At 48.0% G+C, this 20,121-nt stretch overlaps 1 protein-coding gene across 2 annotated transcripts in view; it reads left to right on the top strand.

Annotated features, from left to right (window-relative positions):
* The window catches only part of DPYSL4 (dihydropyrimidinase like 4), a 68,680-nt gene that overhangs the window by 28,013 nt on the left and 20,546 nt on the right, over positions 1 to 20,121 (top strand). For both annotated transcript variants that reach the window (XM_078150681.1, XM_020973077.2), the window contains 6 exons: positions 3,345 to 3,413; positions 4,247 to 4,367; positions 10,035 to 10,191; positions 10,833 to 10,974; positions 11,966 to 12,136; positions 13,914 to 14,093. In XM_078150681.1, the coding sequence (XP_078006807.1) occupies positions 3,345 to 3,413; positions 4,247 to 4,367; positions 10,035 to 10,191; positions 10,833 to 10,974; positions 11,966 to 12,136; positions 13,914 to 14,093 (840 nt within the window). The remainder of the gene's footprint in view (positions 1 to 3,344; positions 3,414 to 4,246; positions 4,368 to 10,034; positions 10,192 to 10,832; positions 10,975 to 11,965; positions 12,137 to 13,913; positions 14,094 to 20,121) is intronic.

Raw genomic sequence — 20,121 nt, 5'->3', positions numbered from 1 at the left:
ATGTTGATTACACACAACTCTGGCTCCTAATCTCTTTCCTCATGGTGGCTATACCAGGTCTTTTCTGCTAGCCTCAAAATCAAAAGCCTATTTCCTCCCTCCTCAGCCTCCAAGCAGAGAGTCACACCTGCCACTTGACTGAAGGCTGAAGCCATTTGACTTGAGCATCCTCCACTATCCTTGTCTGCTGCAGGGTCTGTACTCCTAAGCCTGACTTCCCTTTACCGAGGCAAACCACTATATCTGTGACCCCCCCAACCCCTTCCACCTCCTCCTAGCCTTCCTACACCTATTATCCCCTTTGCTCATCCCCATGGATCCTTTCTGTCCTCCTATGAGCATACAGGAGTCTATTCTGTAAGTTCTTCCTTTGCTCTGCTTTCCCCCCACTTAAACTGCCACTCTCCCTCTCCTTCCTTCTCTCCCCTTCCATACTTCTTTATGCACCCATCTTGCCTTCCTCCACTTTGCAGCCAAACCACTACTTACCCCCTTCTTTTCCCACCCTAAAATAATGTGCTTTCTTCAGTTACTCCTAACCTCCTGGTGGCTCAGTTGAATTGTTTTTGCTTCGTTCTCTTCCTGTCTGATGGCTCTGCAGTGTCTAACACTTTTGATGACCTCCTCCTCCTTTGTTCTTTCCTGACGTGGTTTCCTTGACCCCACTGCTTCCCTGAACTCCTCTTACACATCTGGGGTATCCTTCCCAGTTCTTTCCTCCTTTATTGTCTTACCTAATTAGAATGGGGGCAGCTAACAGGCACAGTGGATAGAGCACCAGGCCTGGAATCAGGAATACCTGAGTTCAAATCTGGCCTCAGACACTAGCTATATGACCCTGTACAAGTCACTTCACTCTGTTTGCCTCAGTTTCCTCATCTATAAAATGAGCTGGAGAAGAAAATAGCCAACCACTCCAGTATCTTTGCCAAGAAAACCCCAAATGATTGGGTCATGAAGAGTCAGACACAGCTGAAACAAATGAAGCTACTGAACAGCAATAAAGCAGGAGGTAGTCTAACTCTCATTGTGACTGCTCTAAAACCCAAGAGATGTTCTGAGCTTCTTGTGACTGATTAAGAATCCGCCCCGTGTTTCTAATCCTTCCTGAGACTGGTCTAGTCCCATTTACAGCACCAAACTCTTCCTAGGCACTGATGCCAAAGACAAGATCCCCCAGCACTTCCTGCCTGCTTTAAGGCATAAACTAACTAAGTGTTCTACTATTCACTGGGACTATCCCAGGACTATGCATTCCGAGGAAAGGACAGAGAAATAGAAATAGGAGAGCTGTTAAGAGCACTGGAACCCACTCTGAAATGTGTCTCAAGAGGGAGTTTAAATCTTAGAAAGCATTAGCAAGGGTGAAACCTGGTATTTGCAGACTTGCTGTCTAATGTTCTCAAAGCGCTCCCAGTTTAGAACAGGGGACAATAAGTACTCCACTCCCTGGAGCCTGGCATTAGAGGCTTGGTCTTGGAGACGGGAAGAACTGAGTTCAAATCTGTCCTTGGACACCTCCTAGTTGTGAGACCTGGAAAATCATTTCTGCCTCAGTGTCCCAGTTGTAAAATGGGGGAGTAGGATTTAACAGCTTCCTGACTTTTAGGGCAGTCCCAATAAGGTTAGAACACCTCACAAATTTAGGCCTCCAATGGAGCAGACAGTGTGGCTCTCCTGTGTCCTGGACAATAGTTCAATGCACAGGAGAACTTGGTTTTCAGCTCAGATGGCCTCCAAAGGGAGTTCTACATCACGGTGGCTGAGATGCCAGTGCATGGAGCATTGCCCCCACCAGGAGCAAGGTCTGCCCTTTCCAACACACATGAACTTTCTAAGAAGGCTCCCAGGGGCCAACACTGCATGTATTCTAACTTGCTTACAGCCAAGTGAAACTCTCCTTTTGGCCACTGGAGCTCTAGGAAGATGCACTGTATGAAGTACTGGGATCAATTCTGTGCAAGACCCAGAGAAATGAGCTGATTGTTAAAACTTTGTCAGTGAGGCCTGTGGGTGCTGATGCTTGAGCATGCCAAAATAAAAAGAACACTGGACTTGGAAACGAAAGACCTGGGTTCCAGTCCTCTCTCTAATCCATACTTGCTGTGTGACCTTAGGAAATCACTTTGAGTCTCTAAGCGTATTTCCTCATTTGTAAGAGAGAGAACTAATGATCCTTGTACTGCTTCCTTCACAGGATTTTGCAAAAAATAAAAGTGCTTTGTTACTCTTAAAGCACTTGATAAATATGAGTTGTGATAACCCTTGACTGCACACACTAGAGATGCACTCACAGGGCTGAGATTTGGGAAAACTGAGCTCTTCTGCTGTCTTTTCTGCTGATCAGCTGTGTGACCTTGTACTAAGTTCATCACCTCTCTGGGCCTCAGCGCCTCCACTGGTAGAATATGTTGCCCCTTGCCTACCTAGTTTGATGACAGGATCCTGTCTATTGGGAGGATGAAAGCAAGCTCACCTTTGTAAAAGGGCAACACGCAATAAGATATCAACACGATGACTTGTTACTCATGTCCTCACACCCTCAAATATCCCCAAAGGCCATTTTGCAGATGTGTGTTATGTGATGGCACACACCTTAGCATCATAGAATTTAGATCTGGGAAGGGCTTTTAAAGACCACCTATTCTAACTCCTCTCCCATTTGCCAGATGAATAAACTGATTCCCAGAGCAGTGAAATGATTGCCCAAAGTCACTCAGCTAGCAAAGAGCTGAGTCAGGGCTTAAACCCAGGCCTTTCTTTGCCCCCAGGACCAGTGCTTTCTCAATCACTCCTTTGAATTCCCATTTATTCTTTTGTCTGCTCCACATTCCTATCTGGGTTCAGAGTGAATTTAAGATGACTTAGAAAATGAAATTGAGTCAAACAAGATAATTACAACGAAGACAGGACAAAAGCCCATTAGGAGGAGAAGCGGAAGCAATAGTACTGGGAACCTGAAATAAGTCAGTGCCTCTGTGGATGCTGAATTTGACTCCGAGTTTTCTGGAACCAAGGAGACAAGGCGAAGTAGGGCTCTAGTTTTCCTTGGTTAAAAAAAAAATAATCCCCATGATGTCAAGGAGTGAGTGTCTCCCAGAGTCAATGAGGACTCCTTTTATGACATGGCTCCTTGTCATCCGGGTCACCCACTGGCCATCATGAAATGTCTCCAAACTCATGCACAGAAGACAGACACATCCAAGAGCCATTTCTGGGGGTAGTATAGACTGCTTCACCCAGTGCAGGCGTTGACCTCTCCAGAGCTCAGATACTGCCCATTGATTTCTGATGATCAAACAGTACAAAGAAAGAGCTTGATACCTTCTTTCCGGCTGATTTAGGAACAGAAGCGATTGTTGGAACTTGGGATCACGGGACCAGAGGGCCATGTTCTTAGCCACCCTGAGGAGGTAAGAGATGCCTTCCTGTGTGTGTCTGGATAAATGCCAGTACCAATGCCCAGGGCTTCCTTCTCTCAGGACTCTGGCACTCACCTCCTTTCCTTAATCTGATGTGGCACTGGCATCCGGTCACTTCTCTGAAGCCCGAGACATCCAAAAAGATGTTTGCAATCCTTTTCTACCTGGGACAGCAGTAGTCTAGCCTCAGCAGCTCCAGCCACAAACCCTGCCATCTGAGGTCTTCACCAGCACTTGACTGCCCATGTTGGACTGATTTGGGGCCTAGCCAGAAGCTGCACTCCGCCCTCCCTCAGTCCCAGTGGAGCTGACCCTGAGCAGGGTTTAGATACCTGTTTGTCCCAGTCGCCCTATATCACAGGACTCCAGATGCCAAGTGGGAAATAGGGGATGGACAAAACTCTTCCCTTCCTTCCTTATACCAGCCAATTAGCCAGAGAAGCTCCACATTTCCACATTTCCCTCTTGCTGTAATCTCCATTGAGGGGGAGGGGGGGAATTGGTTTGTAGAGAAACCAGACCAGCCAGAAGGGTACTAGAAGTCTCTCTCTCTCTCTCTCTCTCTCTCTCTCTCTCTCTCTCTCTCTCTCTCTCTCTCTCTCTCTCTCTCTCTCTCTCTCTCTCTCTCTTTCTCTCTCTCTCTCTCTCTCTCTGTTTTTCTCTCCTCTATCTCTTCCTCTCTCTCTCTGTCTCTCTGTCTATCTCTCTCTGTCTCTCTCCTCTCTTTCTCCCTCCCTCCTTCCTCCTTTTTTCTCTTTCTCTCTCCCCTTCCATCTCTCTCTCCCTCCCTCCATCTCTCTTTCCTATCTCCCTCCTTTGGCCAGGTGGAGGCAGAGGCTGTATACCGGGCAATCACCATTGCCAAGCAGGCCAACTGCCCCCTCTATGTCACCAAAGTGATGAGCAAAGGAGCAGCAGACACGATCGCTCATGCTAGGCGCAAAGGTAAGGACTAATGTCTCTATGGTCTGTCTTCCTGTGGCCTAGGACGTTGCTTGCAACCCTGTCTTCACAAGGGGCACAGACCAAATAATCTTAGGCTCTCTTCCCATTAGCAGGTCATTGCCCCCAAAGGACAGCATCTCTTCTCAACCTGTACTGGACATTCGTTATATTGAAGGGAATCATTCAACAAACATTTCTTAAGCACCTACTATGTGCCAGGCATTGTGCTAAGTGATGAGGATATAAAAAGAGGCAAAAGACAATCCCTACTCCTGCTTACAATCCAATGGAGAAGACAACACACAAACCAATATATACCAAGCAGGCTGTATACAGGGTAAGAGAAATGATTAATAGAGGAAGGCACCAGGATGAAGAGGGGTTGGGGAAGGCTTCCTGTAGCAGGCAGGAGTTTAGTTAAGACTTAAAGGAATCTGGGGGGGGGGAGGGTGTCAACAGTTCAAGCAGAAGAGGGAGAGCATTCCAGGCATGGGAGGTGGCTAGAGAGAATACCCAGAGCAGGGAGATGGTGGAAACTGCCAGCAGGCCAGCTGTCACTGGATCAAAGACTATGTGTCAGGGAGTAAGGCATAAATGGCTCAGAAAGGTGGGTGGGGGCCAGGTTAGGAAGGGCTTGAAGGCCAAACAGCATTCTGTATTTGCTCCTGAGGCAATAGGGAGCCACTGGAGTTTGGTGAGCAAAGAGATGCATCAAAGTGCATGGATATGCAGTGGCTGAATAGAGGGTGGATTGGAGTGGGGAGAGACCCAAGGCAAGCAGGGCCATCATCAGGCTAGTGCAGGAGTCCAGGTGGGAGGTGATCAGGGTCTGTACCAGGGCTGGGGCAGTGTCAGAAGAGAGAAGGGAGTGCATTCCAGAGATGTTGCAAAGACGGTAGTGATGGGCCTTGACAGCAGATTGGACCTGGGGGGGCAGGGTGAGAGATAGGAATTCAAGAAGACTCCTAGGTTGCCGGTGGGACAGAGAGGAGGGTGTTTCCCTCTACAGTATGGAGAAGGTTGGTCAGGAGAGTTTAGGGGTAAAAAAAATTCTGTTTCAGATATATTGAGTTTAAGATGTCTACCGGACACCCAGTCTGAGATGTCTCGGAAGCAGTTGGAAACGTGAGATTGAGCAGCAGGGCAGGTAGTAGATTTGAATCATGGCTGATGAGATCGCCAAATGAAATAATATACAGGGAGTAGAGAAGACAACCCAAGACAGAGGGACAGCCATGATTAGGGTGCATGCAAAGGAGGCTCTGGCAAAAAGGGACAAAGAAGGAATAATGACAAAGGGCCAGGAATCTGAGGATTAGGCTGATTTGTAGCAACACAGTGAATTTATCTAGGTCTCTGAGTAGAGCTCAGAGGCCATCTTATCCCCAAACCTCATTTTACAGAGTGGGAAAGTGAGGCCCTGGAGGTGAAAATTGTGCCCCGAATCACCAGGTATTGAGCAGTAGAGCAAGAATTCAAACCCGGCTTTCAGGACTCAAAATCCAGCCTCATTTGTGTTGTCCCATATTCACTTGGCATCAGACTTTGCTAGAATCATGCTGTCCCAGCCACTAGCACAGAGAGGACAGTCCCCTGTGGCTCACGATGAGGGGGCAATCTCTTTCTGGGAGAGCCTTCTAGGAATCCTCTGAATTGCAAACTCCTAAGGATCCAATGTTTGCTTGAAGAGCCTCAGGGAGGGGGAGCCATCCCACTTGGGAACAACTCCAGTGCCCAGAAGTTCCCTGCCCCCCCCATCACAGGCACTTCTTTACCAACTAAATATTCCCACTTCCTTGACATGTTCCTCAGAGATCATTTACTCCAGATTCTCTCCCATTCTGGTTCGCTTTCCCTTTGATGCTGGCTCTGAACACAGCATTTTAGATGTGATCTGTCCAGGGTAAAGCTCCGCACATCTAGTGTTCTCTAATGCTAGACCTCTTGGAATGCCGCTTAAGATTACTCGAGCTCTTCCTCCTCTCCACCACCGCCCCTAGCTCCCCAGACCTTTTGCTGGCTCATGGGAAGCTTGTGGCCCACCAAAACATACAGATCTCTTTCAAACAACTACCTAGCCATGCCTGCACTGGCCTTTATTTGAAGTCAATTTTTCTAACCCAAGGTGGAGACTCCTTTTACCCTTTTTGAATGTCATCTGAGACAGAGCCAGACATCATAGATGGAGGAAGCCAGAGGACCCGGGTCTGTGTCCTCCCTCTGACATACCCTAGCTGTGTGATCTCGAACTGGGTACTCCAGGCCTTGGGAGAAGACTTCAGATTGCAGATGAGCAGCTGATCTGCATTGGTGGATGGTTTCTGCACCATGAGGACTGCGTGCTGATGAAATCACAGGTCCAGCCCACCTCTCCCCAGCGTCTTTTGTAAAGACGCAACTCCATGTTCTAACTTGTCCAGATCTTTCAGGAGACAAAGTTCCAGACACACTAGAACATGGAGCTGAACATTAGTCTTGTGAGTTAGCCAGCCCTCCTAGGGCTGTCATGGGCAAGTCTGAGAGGCTACAGAGGGAAGCGGGAAGAAGGACAAAGCGCTTAGGGCCAGTCTTACCCGCATGACCTGGAGCGAGTCGCTTCAGCTTGTGGACCTGCTTCCTCTTGTATAAGGTGAGGAAGGTCCCTCCCATGTTAAATATGAGCCCTCAGTGCAAGGAGTGTGTGCCTCTGCCTTTATCCAAGGCACTGACAAGGAGTGTTCAGTAACCAGCTCAGGCCCAGCCCCTTCTCCACCATCGAGGTTGAACCATTAATGGTAGCTTCTTGAATCTGGCCACGTTCTGTGAAATCCTGGCTAATAGCTGTGGGCACTATAGCTGCAGCTAAATCACTGTGAGTGGTAGGAGCTTGTCCAAAAGGGAATCAGGTTGATCTGCCATGAGCTGCCTTTGGGGAGGCTGCAAGCTCTGGCAAGCTTTTGCTGTGGGTGTCCTGAGCTCACCTGGCATTTTTCTGGGCAACACTGGCTTCTCATTTGCACAATCTGTTTGCTTTGCCCTTTGAAAACTTGGAACACTCTTCTGGATTTTCCAGCCCAACAGTACCTTGGTCCCTGCATCACAATCTTCCAGAGACTGCCTGCAGTGATTCACAGTTCCAGCCAGTACTCCAGCCTCCAGGAATGGGCTGAGCCAGGTGCCTTGAGCTCATTGGAGTAGTTGGGTGCTGTCCTGTTTAATTATGTCTCAGTCATGTTCGACTCTTCCTGGCCCCATTTGGGGTTTTCTTGGCAGAGACACTGGAGTGGCTTGCCATTTCCTTCTCTAGCTCATTTTTTTTTCTTATTTTGGAGGCAATAGGGGTTAAGTGACTTGCCCAGGGTCACACAGCTAGCTAGTAAGTGTCTGAGGCTGAATTTGAACTCAGGTCCTCCTGACTCCAGGGCCAGTGCTCTATTCAGTGTACCACCTACCTGCCCCCACCCCCCTCCAGCTCATTTTACAAGTGAGGAAACTGAGCATACAGGGTTAAGTGACTTGCCTAGGGTGACACAGCTAGTTTCTGAGGTGGGATTTGAACTCACAAAGAGCTGCCCAGGCACTGTTTTATTATCACTTTATTCATCTTAGGTATAGGGGACAGCTAGGTGATGCTATGGATAAAGTGCCAGGCCTGGAGTCACAAAGACCTGAATTCAAATGTGGCCTCAGATACTTACTACCTATATGACCCTGGACAAGTCACTTCACCTGGTTTGCCTCAGTTTCTTCATCTGTAAAATGAACTGGAGAAGGAAATGGCAAACCACTCTAGTATCTTTGCCAAGAAAACCCCAAACAGGCTCATGGAGAGTCTGAACAACAAATAAACAGTCTATCCACTTAGCTGTCCTTTGCTGGCCAAAGATCATTCTCCTTGGCAGAGAAAAGAAAAGCCAGAGAAGGGATGAGCATTTTCTCTGCCTTCAGCGCTCTCCACGCTGTCCATTCCTTGCAAGGGTAAGATCGCTACATTGGGCCTCCCCTTCTGCAGCAGAGTTTTCAAATAAAGCCTAACCACTGTGTCCTCCATGAGTTCCAGGCTGGCATTAGGCCAGTCAGAGGTTTAATATTCTGTAGGGTTTTTTTATGCTGCCACCCCAAGGTTTTCTGCTCATTGGCTTGCCCTCTAACTGGTTTCCAGGTCCTCGAGGAAGCTCAGTCACTTCCAGGGGCCAGTGGCCTTGTTGTGGGCTTACGTCACCTTTTCAGAATGCTCCCATTATTGCTCATTCAAATGCTTCTTTTTGCATCATGAGCATTTCATTCTTGAGAGCTTGGCCTCCCTCCTGGGCTGACTTCTGTGTCTGATGGTTCAGTTAAAGCCACCTTTCTATCTCTTCTCTCTGAATGTTTGAAATCCACTCTTCCCAAAGTCAGGTTCCTGCCAAGCTGTTCCCAACTTTCTTTTTCTCTTAACACTTCAGTCCAATCCAATAAACATTTATTAAGTGCCTGCTATGTGCCAGTCACTGGGTATGCAATTAATGAAAAGGCAGTCTCTCCCCTTAAGGAGCTTACAATCTAAAGTGGAAAAACAACCAAAAGGAGGCAAGAAAGTGGGGGGGGGGAGACCTCCGAGGCTACCCAAAATGGGGGGTATCTTGTTTCGTGGAATTGAAACCAGGCAGGGCAGCAGATGCAACATGGAGCAAGCTGAGGGGCTAGTCTCTGCCCTCTGTGAAGGAGGGCACTGGGAGGCATTTAGTACCCCACCCTTCAGCCCTCCAAACAGGTGAGAGGAGGCTGAGGCAGGTGATGTCGGTCAAGGCTTGAGTTAGCAGTGTGGTGAAGAGCTTCAGCTTAATCTTTTCCCTAGAGGTGAAGCCAGGCAGAGCTGCAGCTGCCACGTGGACTTTGTGCTTCCTCGACTATTCCTGCCCTGCCTCCAGTTCTTGGTGACAGTCTCCTACAGATTTGAATTTGTCATCTTTGGAAGGAAAAATTCTAAGTGAATGGACGAATTGTTAGTTTTTATCAAAGGATGAGCTTTAGCTGAAGTGACCCATCATGCCTCTGGACCAGGCTTGTGATGTTTTCCCAACTCATTTAATTCCTCTTTCTGCCCAGGTGGTCTGTAGACCAAGCCAGTGACAAAATTGTTTTTCAACCTTCACCCAGATGCTCTCCACCCTGCTTTCCTCCCTCTAGCTCTTGGGTTTGGTCATAAAAGTGTGTGTCCTTACGATCCAGTGCTCAACTTCCCCTTCCCCTTTTTTCTCTCTCCCATTTCCTCTTTTGTTTTTTCAGTAATGTGTGTCCACCCAGGGCCATATCACTCAGTGAAGCAATTCCTCTGAGGTCACATTGCATGCCTCGCCTTAGGCTCTGTGCGTCATCTTGTATGTTCTTCATACTTGATATCTTTGTAGACACGTGAGGCCCTGAGTTTATGATGCTTTCACCACAGTCGGAGTCCTGGAAATGAGGCTGCTTAAGGATGCCCAGGCTGGAGCACTCTCCCACCCTCCCCGATAGGATGGCTCTGCCTAACTCTGGTCTCTGTGTTCTGTGGCATCGGTGTCTGTGATGCTCAGATAACTATGGTTGTATTTGGAAGCTCACAAAATGAAGGATTCACTCCCTACCTCAACTCCCACCTTCCTCAGGGTGCAGCTCCTTTGGAAAACTTTGCATCCAGCCTGACAGGAAACTCCTGCCTCCTTTTAGGGACTGTTGTATATGGAGAGCCCATCACCGCTGGTCTGGGCACTGATGGCTCACACTACTGGAGCAAGAACTGGGCTAAAGCTGCGGCCTTTGTCACCTCCCCCCCAATAAGCCCAGACTCCCTGACTCCTGACCATCTCTCGTCTCTGCTCGCAAGGTAAGGGGCTACTCCTGGAGTCCCGCAGGGCCTTTCTCTGGAATTTCTGTGCTCACCACACATTTGCTGCTACACATGTCTTCCCCCATGAGCCTTTCAGTGCTCTCTTCAGTGCTGTGGGCACTGTGTGTGCAGTGTTTCTGTGGGTGTACTTGGGAGCTGGGGATGCTGTGGACACAGTGGTGGGAGTTGGAGAGATAAACATTGCCCTTGCCTGTGCCCCAAAGTGCTGCACTCTATGCCTCCTCACTCGTGCCAAGGCCATGGAGGAAAGTGAATAGCTGTTCCTTTTTCCTTACACTGGACTTGGACCGTGTCTAGGGCTGAAGTCAGTCCTTGGCTCTGAAACCCCAGAGAGAAGCTTAGCCTCCTAAGGAATGTCCTCAGTGACAGGCTCACAGGCGATCTGTGCTGGTGGGGACCTTAACCCCTCATTTTACAGATGGGGAGCCTGAGGTATGTAGTTGGGAAAGGACTTGCATAAGGTCCTTTACACAAAGAATACTAGCAGAGCCAAGAGATGAGCTTAGGATCCTCCATTTCTGATCAAGGAAGTGGGCACAATCTGAGCCCAAAGCATCGTTCAGAAAAGCAAAGCTTAGGGGAAGAATCCTTAACATTTCTCATTCCTTCTCTTCCAGTGGGGACCTGCAGGCTGCTGGCAGTGCACACTGCACCTTTACCACAGCCCAGAAAGCTGTTGGCAAAGACAACTTTACCATGATTCCTGAAGGCACAAATGGGATTGAAGAAAGGATGACCATCATCTGGGAGAAATGTGTGGTAGGCAAAGACTCTGCCAGGCTTCTAGTCCAGCTGACCACTGTCAGGTCTGTTCCTGCTAAAAGCACAGATAGAGACACTGAGGTGGGCTGGAGGGTCCCAGGGCCTGTCCCCATCAAGGCTCTTGGGATGACTCAGTTGGATGTCTGCTGCTGGAAGCCCACAGGAGGGGAGCATGCATTATAAACTGGCCTTTCTTGGCTTATTGGACAGAGAGAAGCATGCTCCCACATATGGTCCCGCAGCAGACAGAACTATTTAACCAGGATGGTGCCTGGTGCAGTGGGAAGCTCCGGGTTCAGTCCTGCCTCTGGCACAAACGGGCTGTGTGTGACCAAAGACAAATCGCCCTGGGCTGCCCAATGATGTAGCAAATTATTAGAGAGAGTGTTCACACAGGGAGAGTCCCCACACAGATTGACATAGGTGTGAACAAAATCAGACGAGATAGAAAAAATAGCTGCGGGGTGAATTGTTGGGAGTTGGGGAGAAAGGAAACAAAACTGACAATGTTGATTGAAGTCAACCTCAGCCAAACAACTCATCAGATTGATAACTTTGAGGGAGTCACTTGCTTCGCAGAATTGATTACTGCCAAACTTAGAGGAAGCCCAGTTCTAGACAGGCAATTGTTGGGTGCCATGCAGACCCTTAAATGTGACCTTGTGTGTGTGCGTTCAGCAAGAATACTCCCTGAAAAACAGAAGTCACTGTCAGAGATGTCTGCCTTCTCACAACTTCTCCTCTGCCCATCCTCGCTAAGGATGAGGACTAGAACATGTGGAGTCAGGAAGGCCAGTCAATGTCAGTCAGTCAGCACTTAGGCCAACAGAGCCAGGTCATACGGTCTACAGCAGGGCTTCCTTTCCCTGGGAATCCTTGGAGACGGCCCTGTTGAAATGTGACTTGTGGGTGTGGTCACCTTGCTGGCAGCCTACCCAGGCTCAACGGGCCATTTCTTGCCCTTAGAAAGTCTCTTCTTGGTTTTTAGGCCTCAGGAAAGATGGATGAGAATGACTTTGTTGCTGTGACCAGTACAAATGCTGCCAAGATCTTCAATTTATATCCTCGTAAGGGACGGGTGGCTGTGGGGTCCGATGCAGACCTCGTCATATGGAACCCAAAGGCTGCCAATGTCATCTCCGCTAAGAGCCACCATCTGGTAAGGGCCTCTCACCCTGCCCCTGACCTTCACCACATCCCTGCCTCATGCCCACTCATGAACGGGAGAAGAAACGGGCCATGAGGGCACTGTCTGGGTGGCTGGATCCTTGCTCTGTGAAACAAGGCAGAAACAAATCCACTGGTGCCCAGTGCCTCCATCACCTGTAAGCAGTGACTGGCTACCTGTGCTGGTCACCAATTGACCCCAAGTCTGCAGAAAGAAAAGGAGGAGCAGGAGTGGTGGTGGTGGTGATGGTGGTGGTGGTAGTAGTAGTAGTAGTAGTAGTAGTAGTAGTAGTAGTAGTAGTAGTAGTAGTAGTAGCAGTAGTTGTAGCAGTAATAGTAATAAGAATAGATAGCTTCTATATAGCACTTTCTATGTGCCAGGCACTAAGCTAAGCGCTTTACAATCATTATCTCATTTGATGCTCATAACCCTGCAGGGTAGATACCACTATTATCCCCATTTTACAAGTGAAGACACTGAAATAATATAGATGAAGTGACTGGCCTAGATCCACTCAGCTTGTAAGTATCTCAAGCTGGATTTGAACTTGGGTCTTCCAGACTCCAGGTGCAGTGCTCAGGGCTCTGTAGCATGCCTCAGCTGCCCAAGGAGCAGAAATTGCCTTGACATCCCCAGTGGGTCTCTGTGAGCCCCAGGCCCTGGCTCCTCCTGCTTTCTTCCCTCCTCCTACTCCCAAAACACAAAGTGAACTGAGCTCTTGTTTTGATCACACACACACACACACACACACACACACACACACACACACTACATTGCCCTCTCTCATCCCAATAATTGCCCATTAACTTGAGCCTGGAAATCCTACTTCAGGAGGGGCTAGGGGCAAAGAAGCAAGCCCTTCAAGGCCACCTAGTCTGCCCCAACCACATTTTGCAGATGAAAAACTGAGTCAGGGAGCAGTGAAATGAATTTGCCCAGGGTGACCTAATTCCTAACTGATGGATCCCAAATTGGAACTCGGGTCCTGGTGGCCTGTTCCCTAGGCCATGCTGCCGCTGGGCAGTAACTTGCATGATTGACCACCCTTGCTTCCCGGCATCCTTGCTGTCCACACTAGTGTAGCTCTCCTGGGTGTTCCCAGATAGTCGGCACACACCACTTACCCATGATGAAGAACCATTTCCTAGTACAGACTCCAACACAGGCCCCTGGCTGGTCCTTAGTGGGAGCAGCTGGCATTCCAGCTAGGGTAGGCAGGAACCCCAGCAGCCACTGAGCCTCAGCCATGCCTGGACAAGGCTATTGCATGGTCCCCAGCAAGCAGTCAGTCAACTGACTTTGGAGTAGCACCCTCAGGGAATACGGAGGAATGCATTGCCCCCTTTCCTCTGGGGGGGGGGGGCTTCCTTCTCTGCTGTTTTGAATTGCAAAATGAATTTAGCTGGTGTCAATGAAACATTTTCAAAATTCCCCAAAGAAGCATGGAAAGGCAGCTAGGTAGCCCAGTTAGAGTCAAGTCAGGAAGACTTTTCTTCCTAAGTTCAAATCTAGCCTCAGGCATTTACTAGCTGTGTGCCTCAGTTTCCTCATCTGTAAAACGAGCTAGAGAAGGAAATGGCAAAGCACTCCAGTGTCTTTGCCAAGAAAACCCAAAGTGGGGTCATGAAGAGTCAGACACAGCTCAACAAGTCATTTTTATAACTGTTGCTAGTTGTTAAGTTCGTACTTTAAAAAAAAAAGACAGCTGAGAGTGAGCAGAACGACGCAGGCTCCCAACCTCATCCTCCCCACGTGCTTTTCTTCCCAGAATGTGGAGTACAACATCTTTGAAGGCACCGAGTGCCGAGGGGCCCCCATGGTGGTCATTAGCCAAGGAAGAATCGTATTGGAAGATGGAAATCTCTTTGTCACGCCAGGATTAGGGCGTTTTGTTCCTCGGAAGACCTTCCCTGACTTTGTATATAAAAGGATTAAAGCAAGAAACAGGGTAAGACCACTTTGTCATTTACTCTGGGAAGCCTGGAGCCCAGCTGGGCTTGTCCTCTGGGGCAAGTGATCAGCCCTGGGTCTGCACATGGCTGAGCTGGGAAGTAGGCATGTACTGTTGGGTTCTAACATTGAGCTACACCACTGTTCGCGGCCTCTCCTGCCATGTTCCCACTCTCCTCCAGGCTAAACTGCCTTCATTCCTCCAAAGTCCAAAGGGACTGATGGGCACTGCTGATTGCAGCTGGAGCTCCTCAGGGAGCCCAGACCTGAGGACAGGGGTTGCCTCAAGAGTTTGGGGGCATAGGGTGTGGAGGCCAAGGGAGACAACCAATGAGAGACTTTAGTAAGAAAGGAAGCACTGGCTGCCTCCCCGCACCCCACCCCCAAGGCAGTTAGTGTTATGAGGCAAAGAGACCTGCAGTGATTAGCAATCTGCCACACTAAGTGGGCCCAGGAAAGGGTGCACAGGTAAGGCCAACCCAAGGGAAAGGGATAGGCATGGCAGGGGGTAATAGGAGGAGAGAGAAAGAGAGACAGAAACAGAGAGACAGAGAGAGAGAAAGAGAGAGAGAGAGAGAGAGAGAGAGAGAGAGAGAGAGAGAGAGAGAGAGAGAGGCAGAGACAGACAGACAGACAGACAGAGGCAGAGAGAGAGAGGAGAGAAGGGGAAAGAGAGAGAGGACAAAGGGAGAGGGAGGGAGAGAAAGAGACAGAGAAAAAGAGAGATGGAGAAACAGAGAGAGAGGGAGGAGAGAAAGAGAGAGAGAAAAGAGGAGACAGAGAGAGAGAGGGAGGAGGAAGATATGCACAGACAGAGAGACAGGAGAGAAAGATAGGAGACAGTGAGAGAGAGAGACGGGGAAGAGAGGGAGAGAGATGCAGGCAGACAGAGACACAGAGATAGAAACTATTAGATATAATAGTGGATAGAACACTGAACTTGGAATCAGAAAGACATAAGTTCAAATCCTACCTCAAATATTCTAGCTGTGTGACCCTGGGAAAATCCCTTTACTTCTCCAAGCCTCCGTTTCCTCATCTGTAAAATGAAGGGATTAGACTATACCTCGAAGGTGCTTATCAGCACTGTGATCCTACCACTGCTTAGATGCAAATTGCAGCGACTTTCAGGTGCTCTTTTAGGATTCGGGACGAAGGCACCCATTGGAGGGAGATCATGAATAGCTTTTGAAAGGGTGAATTTCTTGGGGCTGAGAGAGACACAAGCTAGTGGGGAGACAGTACGTCCCAGCCGCATAACCCCCTGACTTCAGGCATGAGCTGAAGCTCCTTTCCAAAAGGCCTGGGACTGGGAGGAAGCCCCAGCTTTGGCGCCTGCAGAGGAGCACAGTATGGGGGAGGGGGCTGCTTCCACAGCGGTCCTTTCTTGTGCTTTCCCCTGAGCCTAAGGTGCAGCAATCTGGGACTGATCATCAGTCTTTCAGAAGTCATTATCGTCCTTTCAAAAACTGAGTTTTGTTGATGCCTTTTGTTTATTTGGGAGTTACTTTTAGATAAGCAGAGCCATTCCCCTCCCCACACCCACAATAAAGACAAATAGGCAGCTAGGAGGCACCACAGAGCATGGAGCCCTGGACTGAGAGTCAAGAAGACCTGAGTTCAAATTTGGTCTTAGACACTTGCTAACTGGGTAACCTTGCACAAGTCACCTCACCGCTGTCTGCCTCACTTTCCTCATATGTAAAATGGGAATAATAGCACCTCCCTCCTAACATGGTTGTTTCGATCAGAGGAGATAACTGTAAAGTGCTTTGCACAGTGCCTGGCACATGGTGTTATATAAATGTTAGCTATTATTGAAAACCAGCAGAGGAATTGTGTGTGACTGCCTATGCACCTTCATCACCCTCTCCAAGAGAAAGAGGGGGCATTTCCTTGTCTCTTCCCCAGGACCAGGTGGTTCCAACCTCAGTGTCCTTTTCAATTACTTTCTTGAAGTCAAGAGCTAATATTCTCTCTTAAAATATTAAGTCTCAGCCCTTAATGGCTGAAGAAATGAGTCTTCCAGAAAGGTAACAAGATGACAAAGCCACAGCTGTACTACATGGACCATGTCTCAAGATGGCTGCTCAGGCAAGGCCACTAGAACTGGGATGGTGGCAGGTCTTCTGTTCATAAGGTGGTGGCTCAGTCTCTTCCAGGCTCTGTGATCTAGACCAGAGCCTTTGCCCTCTCTGAGCATCAATGTCACCAATAATTTCAGCTCCAGCTCTCCAAACTTGGCTCATCCTTCATGAGTCTCTGTTGGTCAGCTCTTTGGGACATTCATCGCTGTGGCCAGGCTGTGCCCCATTTGGCACAATTGGGAAAACCATAGACTATTTTGGGGCCTGCGTCTCCTTTTGGAGGTCCATTGCCCTCATGCTTTCCAGATCATCCCAAAAACATCTTCCAGTGCTCTTCCTTTGCCCTTCCCTTTTGAGTGACTACCTCCATTTCTCCTGGTGACTGGTCCCTATCACTGGGAGCCCTGGAACAGTTGGGATCTTAGAAATGTGTTCAGTAGAATGGGGAAGAGCGTTTATGTGAGTGTGCATGGATGTGTGTATACGTGCATATGTATTCACATGCATATGTGTGAGCACATGTATATGTAGGTGTGCTCGTTATACATGCTTGTCATGCATGTATGTGCTTATGTGTGCACCTATATGAGCATGTGTACTAACTCATGTACAGTGTGTGTGTAGCCAGCGTGCTCTTGTGATCTCGTTTCTTCCCTTGAATAGCCTTGAGATCAGCCACAAATAACAGCACCATTCTACAAAATAAGTTGGAAAGACATTTATTAAACACTCACTGTATGCCAAGCACAGGAGATCCCACAGGAAAAGCCAGGCAGGCCTGCTCTTAAGGAGTTACCATTCTAATTGGGGGAGATGACCTACAGGAGGGTTCATATGGCAAGCTCTTTAGGGTTCCTGGTCTGGGAAGATGACAGATGCCAGGATTCCTCATCATACAGCACTAGGTTGGAGAGCAGAGCTGGGGGTGGAGGAGGGAGGAGGTTCAGGGGCAGGTGAAAAGGAAGCAGCAACAAGAAAGATTGAATGACAACCCCCCCCCTGAATTCTTAAGAGTGAAAAAACAGCAGGTGCTCTTCCAAGCAGCATGAACAGAATATGGTCAAACTGCACCCCCATCTAAGCCTCTGCCCAGACCATTTGCCTACTGGCTGTAGCCTTCCCTAACATATGTTTTTACCTACCTCTATCCATACCAGCCAAACCCACAAAATCTCAGTTTCAGTGAGTTCCATTTTCCCAATCCTTCTTCATCATGGTCATGGAACCCCATTATAGATGTATACCTTCCTCTCTCCCTTACCATTGTCACCATTGAAATTAAGGTAAACTGAGGCAACAAAGTTCTAAGCACATTCAATTTATTGGTAAGGCTAGTAGTTGCCAATAAAAAAAAGATCTCCTCAGCAAGCCAAAAGAGCCTGAATGAGGGTTGACAGATTATTTTATGGACAAAAGGAGGTGCAACCAAAAACCAGAAGGCAGCATCATAAATGGGGAAAACAATACAAATGGTTATCAAGTCAGAAGCATCATGCTAGCAACCTCTCCTCTCATCTTCATCACTAGAAAATTCTAATCTATTCCATCACCTGCATGGCTGCTTAGTGATGCAGAAATAATGGACCAGGCTTTCTTGAAAGACATCTAGTGGTACAGAGATAATAGGTTTCTTTTAATTAAAGTGATTTATAGGGAAACAACTTTTAAACTTAACTCAGAGAGGAAGACTGAACTTCTGAACTTAATTCAGAGACAAATGACTTAGTGACTTATGCAGTTATCCAAAATCTTGGAGAAATACAAAATGAAGTCAATTGCAAGATAGATTCAACAGAATCAATTTGACTCACTTTCTATATAGAATAAGACACTGTGAGAAGTGACAAAACTTTATGTAACGGTTCTCTTTCAATACTGTGGTGTGGTTCTGGATTCTCCAAAGCTGTGCAAGCGGTGGGAATGTTCTAGCAGATTCTCTCATGACCTCCAGGTAGAGTCACAGCCATTGACTTTGGTGGTTTCTCAGTGGCTTACCCACTGAAGACAGGATCATTCTTAGGCTATGGCAACTCAAGGTTCTAAAAACAGAGCACGAGAGATCATTGCTGCTCAAGGTCTCTGGACATGGAGACTAGACCCCTGAGCCCTGCCCCATAGGACTCCAGCCTGTGGGGGGAGCTGTCACAGACTCTCTAGGGTACAGCATTGATATCTGCTTAGGACCAGAGAATTTATTTGGAGCCACTCAACTGGGGGCCCTGGACATTCCACTAGAGACTACATTCTCAGTTGATATTAAACAATTCATGACTGGGTCTGGCCAGCCATTAGTGACATTCAATTAATGGTACTTCTCTTCTGGCCCACATAGCTTCATCTTGTCAAATGTTTTGCTAGAACCCACACAAACTGTACCTGTCCCACTCCTCTCAACTGACATCTTAGTAAAACCCTGGTAGAAAAAGGAACAACTTGAGTCTGACCTAATCTGTTTTCAGAAAAGCCATGCTTACTGTGTCAGTGCTGCTTTCTTTTCTCCATGTTCACTGACTGGCCTTCTAATCACATGTTCTCCAATTTTGTGAGAAATTGTGGTCCAGCCCCTTGGCTTCTAGCCTGTGACTTCACTTCTCTTCCCTTCTTTGGAAACCAGGACAATATTTGCCCCTTCCCAGTCCTGCAACCACTTTACTGTTCTCTGTCATCTTTCCAAGATCCCAGCAGTCACATCTGTTGGTTCTTTCAGTGTCTTAGGACGTGCTCCCTTGGCGCCTGAGCTCATCAAAGACATCCATCTAGGTGCTGTCTTACTGTCTCCTTACTTATCTTTGGTTTCAATTTGCTGCTAGTCTTTTTCTTCAGTTTCCTCCAGTCCCAAAACCTTCTCCTTGGCAGAGAAACCAGAAACAGAAGAATTCAATATCTCAGTTTTCCTTCTGCTGTCCTTCATCATTGCTGTCCATGCTGAGAGGTGATGTGACCCTGTCCTCCTTCCCTTTGCCCAGGACCTAGGCTTCCTGGCCAGCCCCACCTCCCTTTGAGCCTCAGCATTCCTGCCATAAGTCTTCCAGGATGATTTGTCCTCTTTTACACTCCCTCATTCCCATCTCCTGCAGAGGTGCCCCTATTTTTCATCTCAGTCAGCTGATGAGCTCCCTGCACTTCCCCTGTGTCTCTTCAGGATTCTTCTCTTTGTTTCTTCACAATTTCATTCTTAAGAGCTTACTATGCCTCCTGTGGCTTCCCTGGTCGAATTTTAGGCAATGAGATCCTTCCTGTCCTTTCTTTGAACCCAGTGATATCTGCTCTATTCAGAAATAGGCTACATGCATGGCAGATTGTTCTCAGCTTTCCTTTCCTGGTTTACCATAAGTTCTCAGATAGAGTAATGGTTACTTTTCCCCAGAGTTCCCAGAATTCCCATCTTATTGACCATTTCCTCCTGGTGAGAATGGGATCCAGGATGTCAGGTCCTTTCCCCACCTTTTAAAGGAGGAAATTGCCATCTGGGTCAAGCTTGTCATCTGTTTCCAGAACTTCTCACCTATTGCCTAATTCTGTCCACATTTTACACTAGGCAACATTAAAGATCTTACTCCATTGACTTCTCTCCAAATGTTCTTCATTCTACTCTGCCACTCAGGATTGCTGTACTTCCTCACTGGATTTATCTTCTTAATGGACAGAGTGCTTCTCACCTTTCCCCACCACTCTCTCCTGTGCTTCTGTATAATGTATTTCCTTCCTGAGTCACGTACCTGTCATGCCCACCTCACCACCATGATTTCTTGACTGACACCTTTGAGGTAAAATTTGAATCCATCCATGAGGATGGCTTGTTTATCTCATTGCTAGCCGCCATCCTTTATGAATTTTTAGACAACTACAGTTGCTGGTTTTATTGCTGGCTACTTCGGGGCATCAATTCTCCTGTGAAGTTCTAGACACCTGTAATGCACTTTTTCTTCCTACATTGTA

This window comes from Phascolarctos cinereus, unplaced genomic scaffold (genome assembly GCF_003287225.1).
Source record: "Phascolarctos cinereus isolate Bilbo 61053 unplaced genomic scaffold, phaCin_HiC Scaffold_3;HRSCAF=262, whole genome shotgun sequence".
In the NCBI taxonomy this organism is placed as follows: domain Eukaryota; kingdom Metazoa; phylum Chordata; class Mammalia; order Diprotodontia; family Phascolarctidae; genus Phascolarctos; species Phascolarctos cinereus.
The sequence above is the reverse complement of the archived record's forward strand: the minus strand, read 5'-3'. Positions and strand labels throughout refer to the sequence as shown.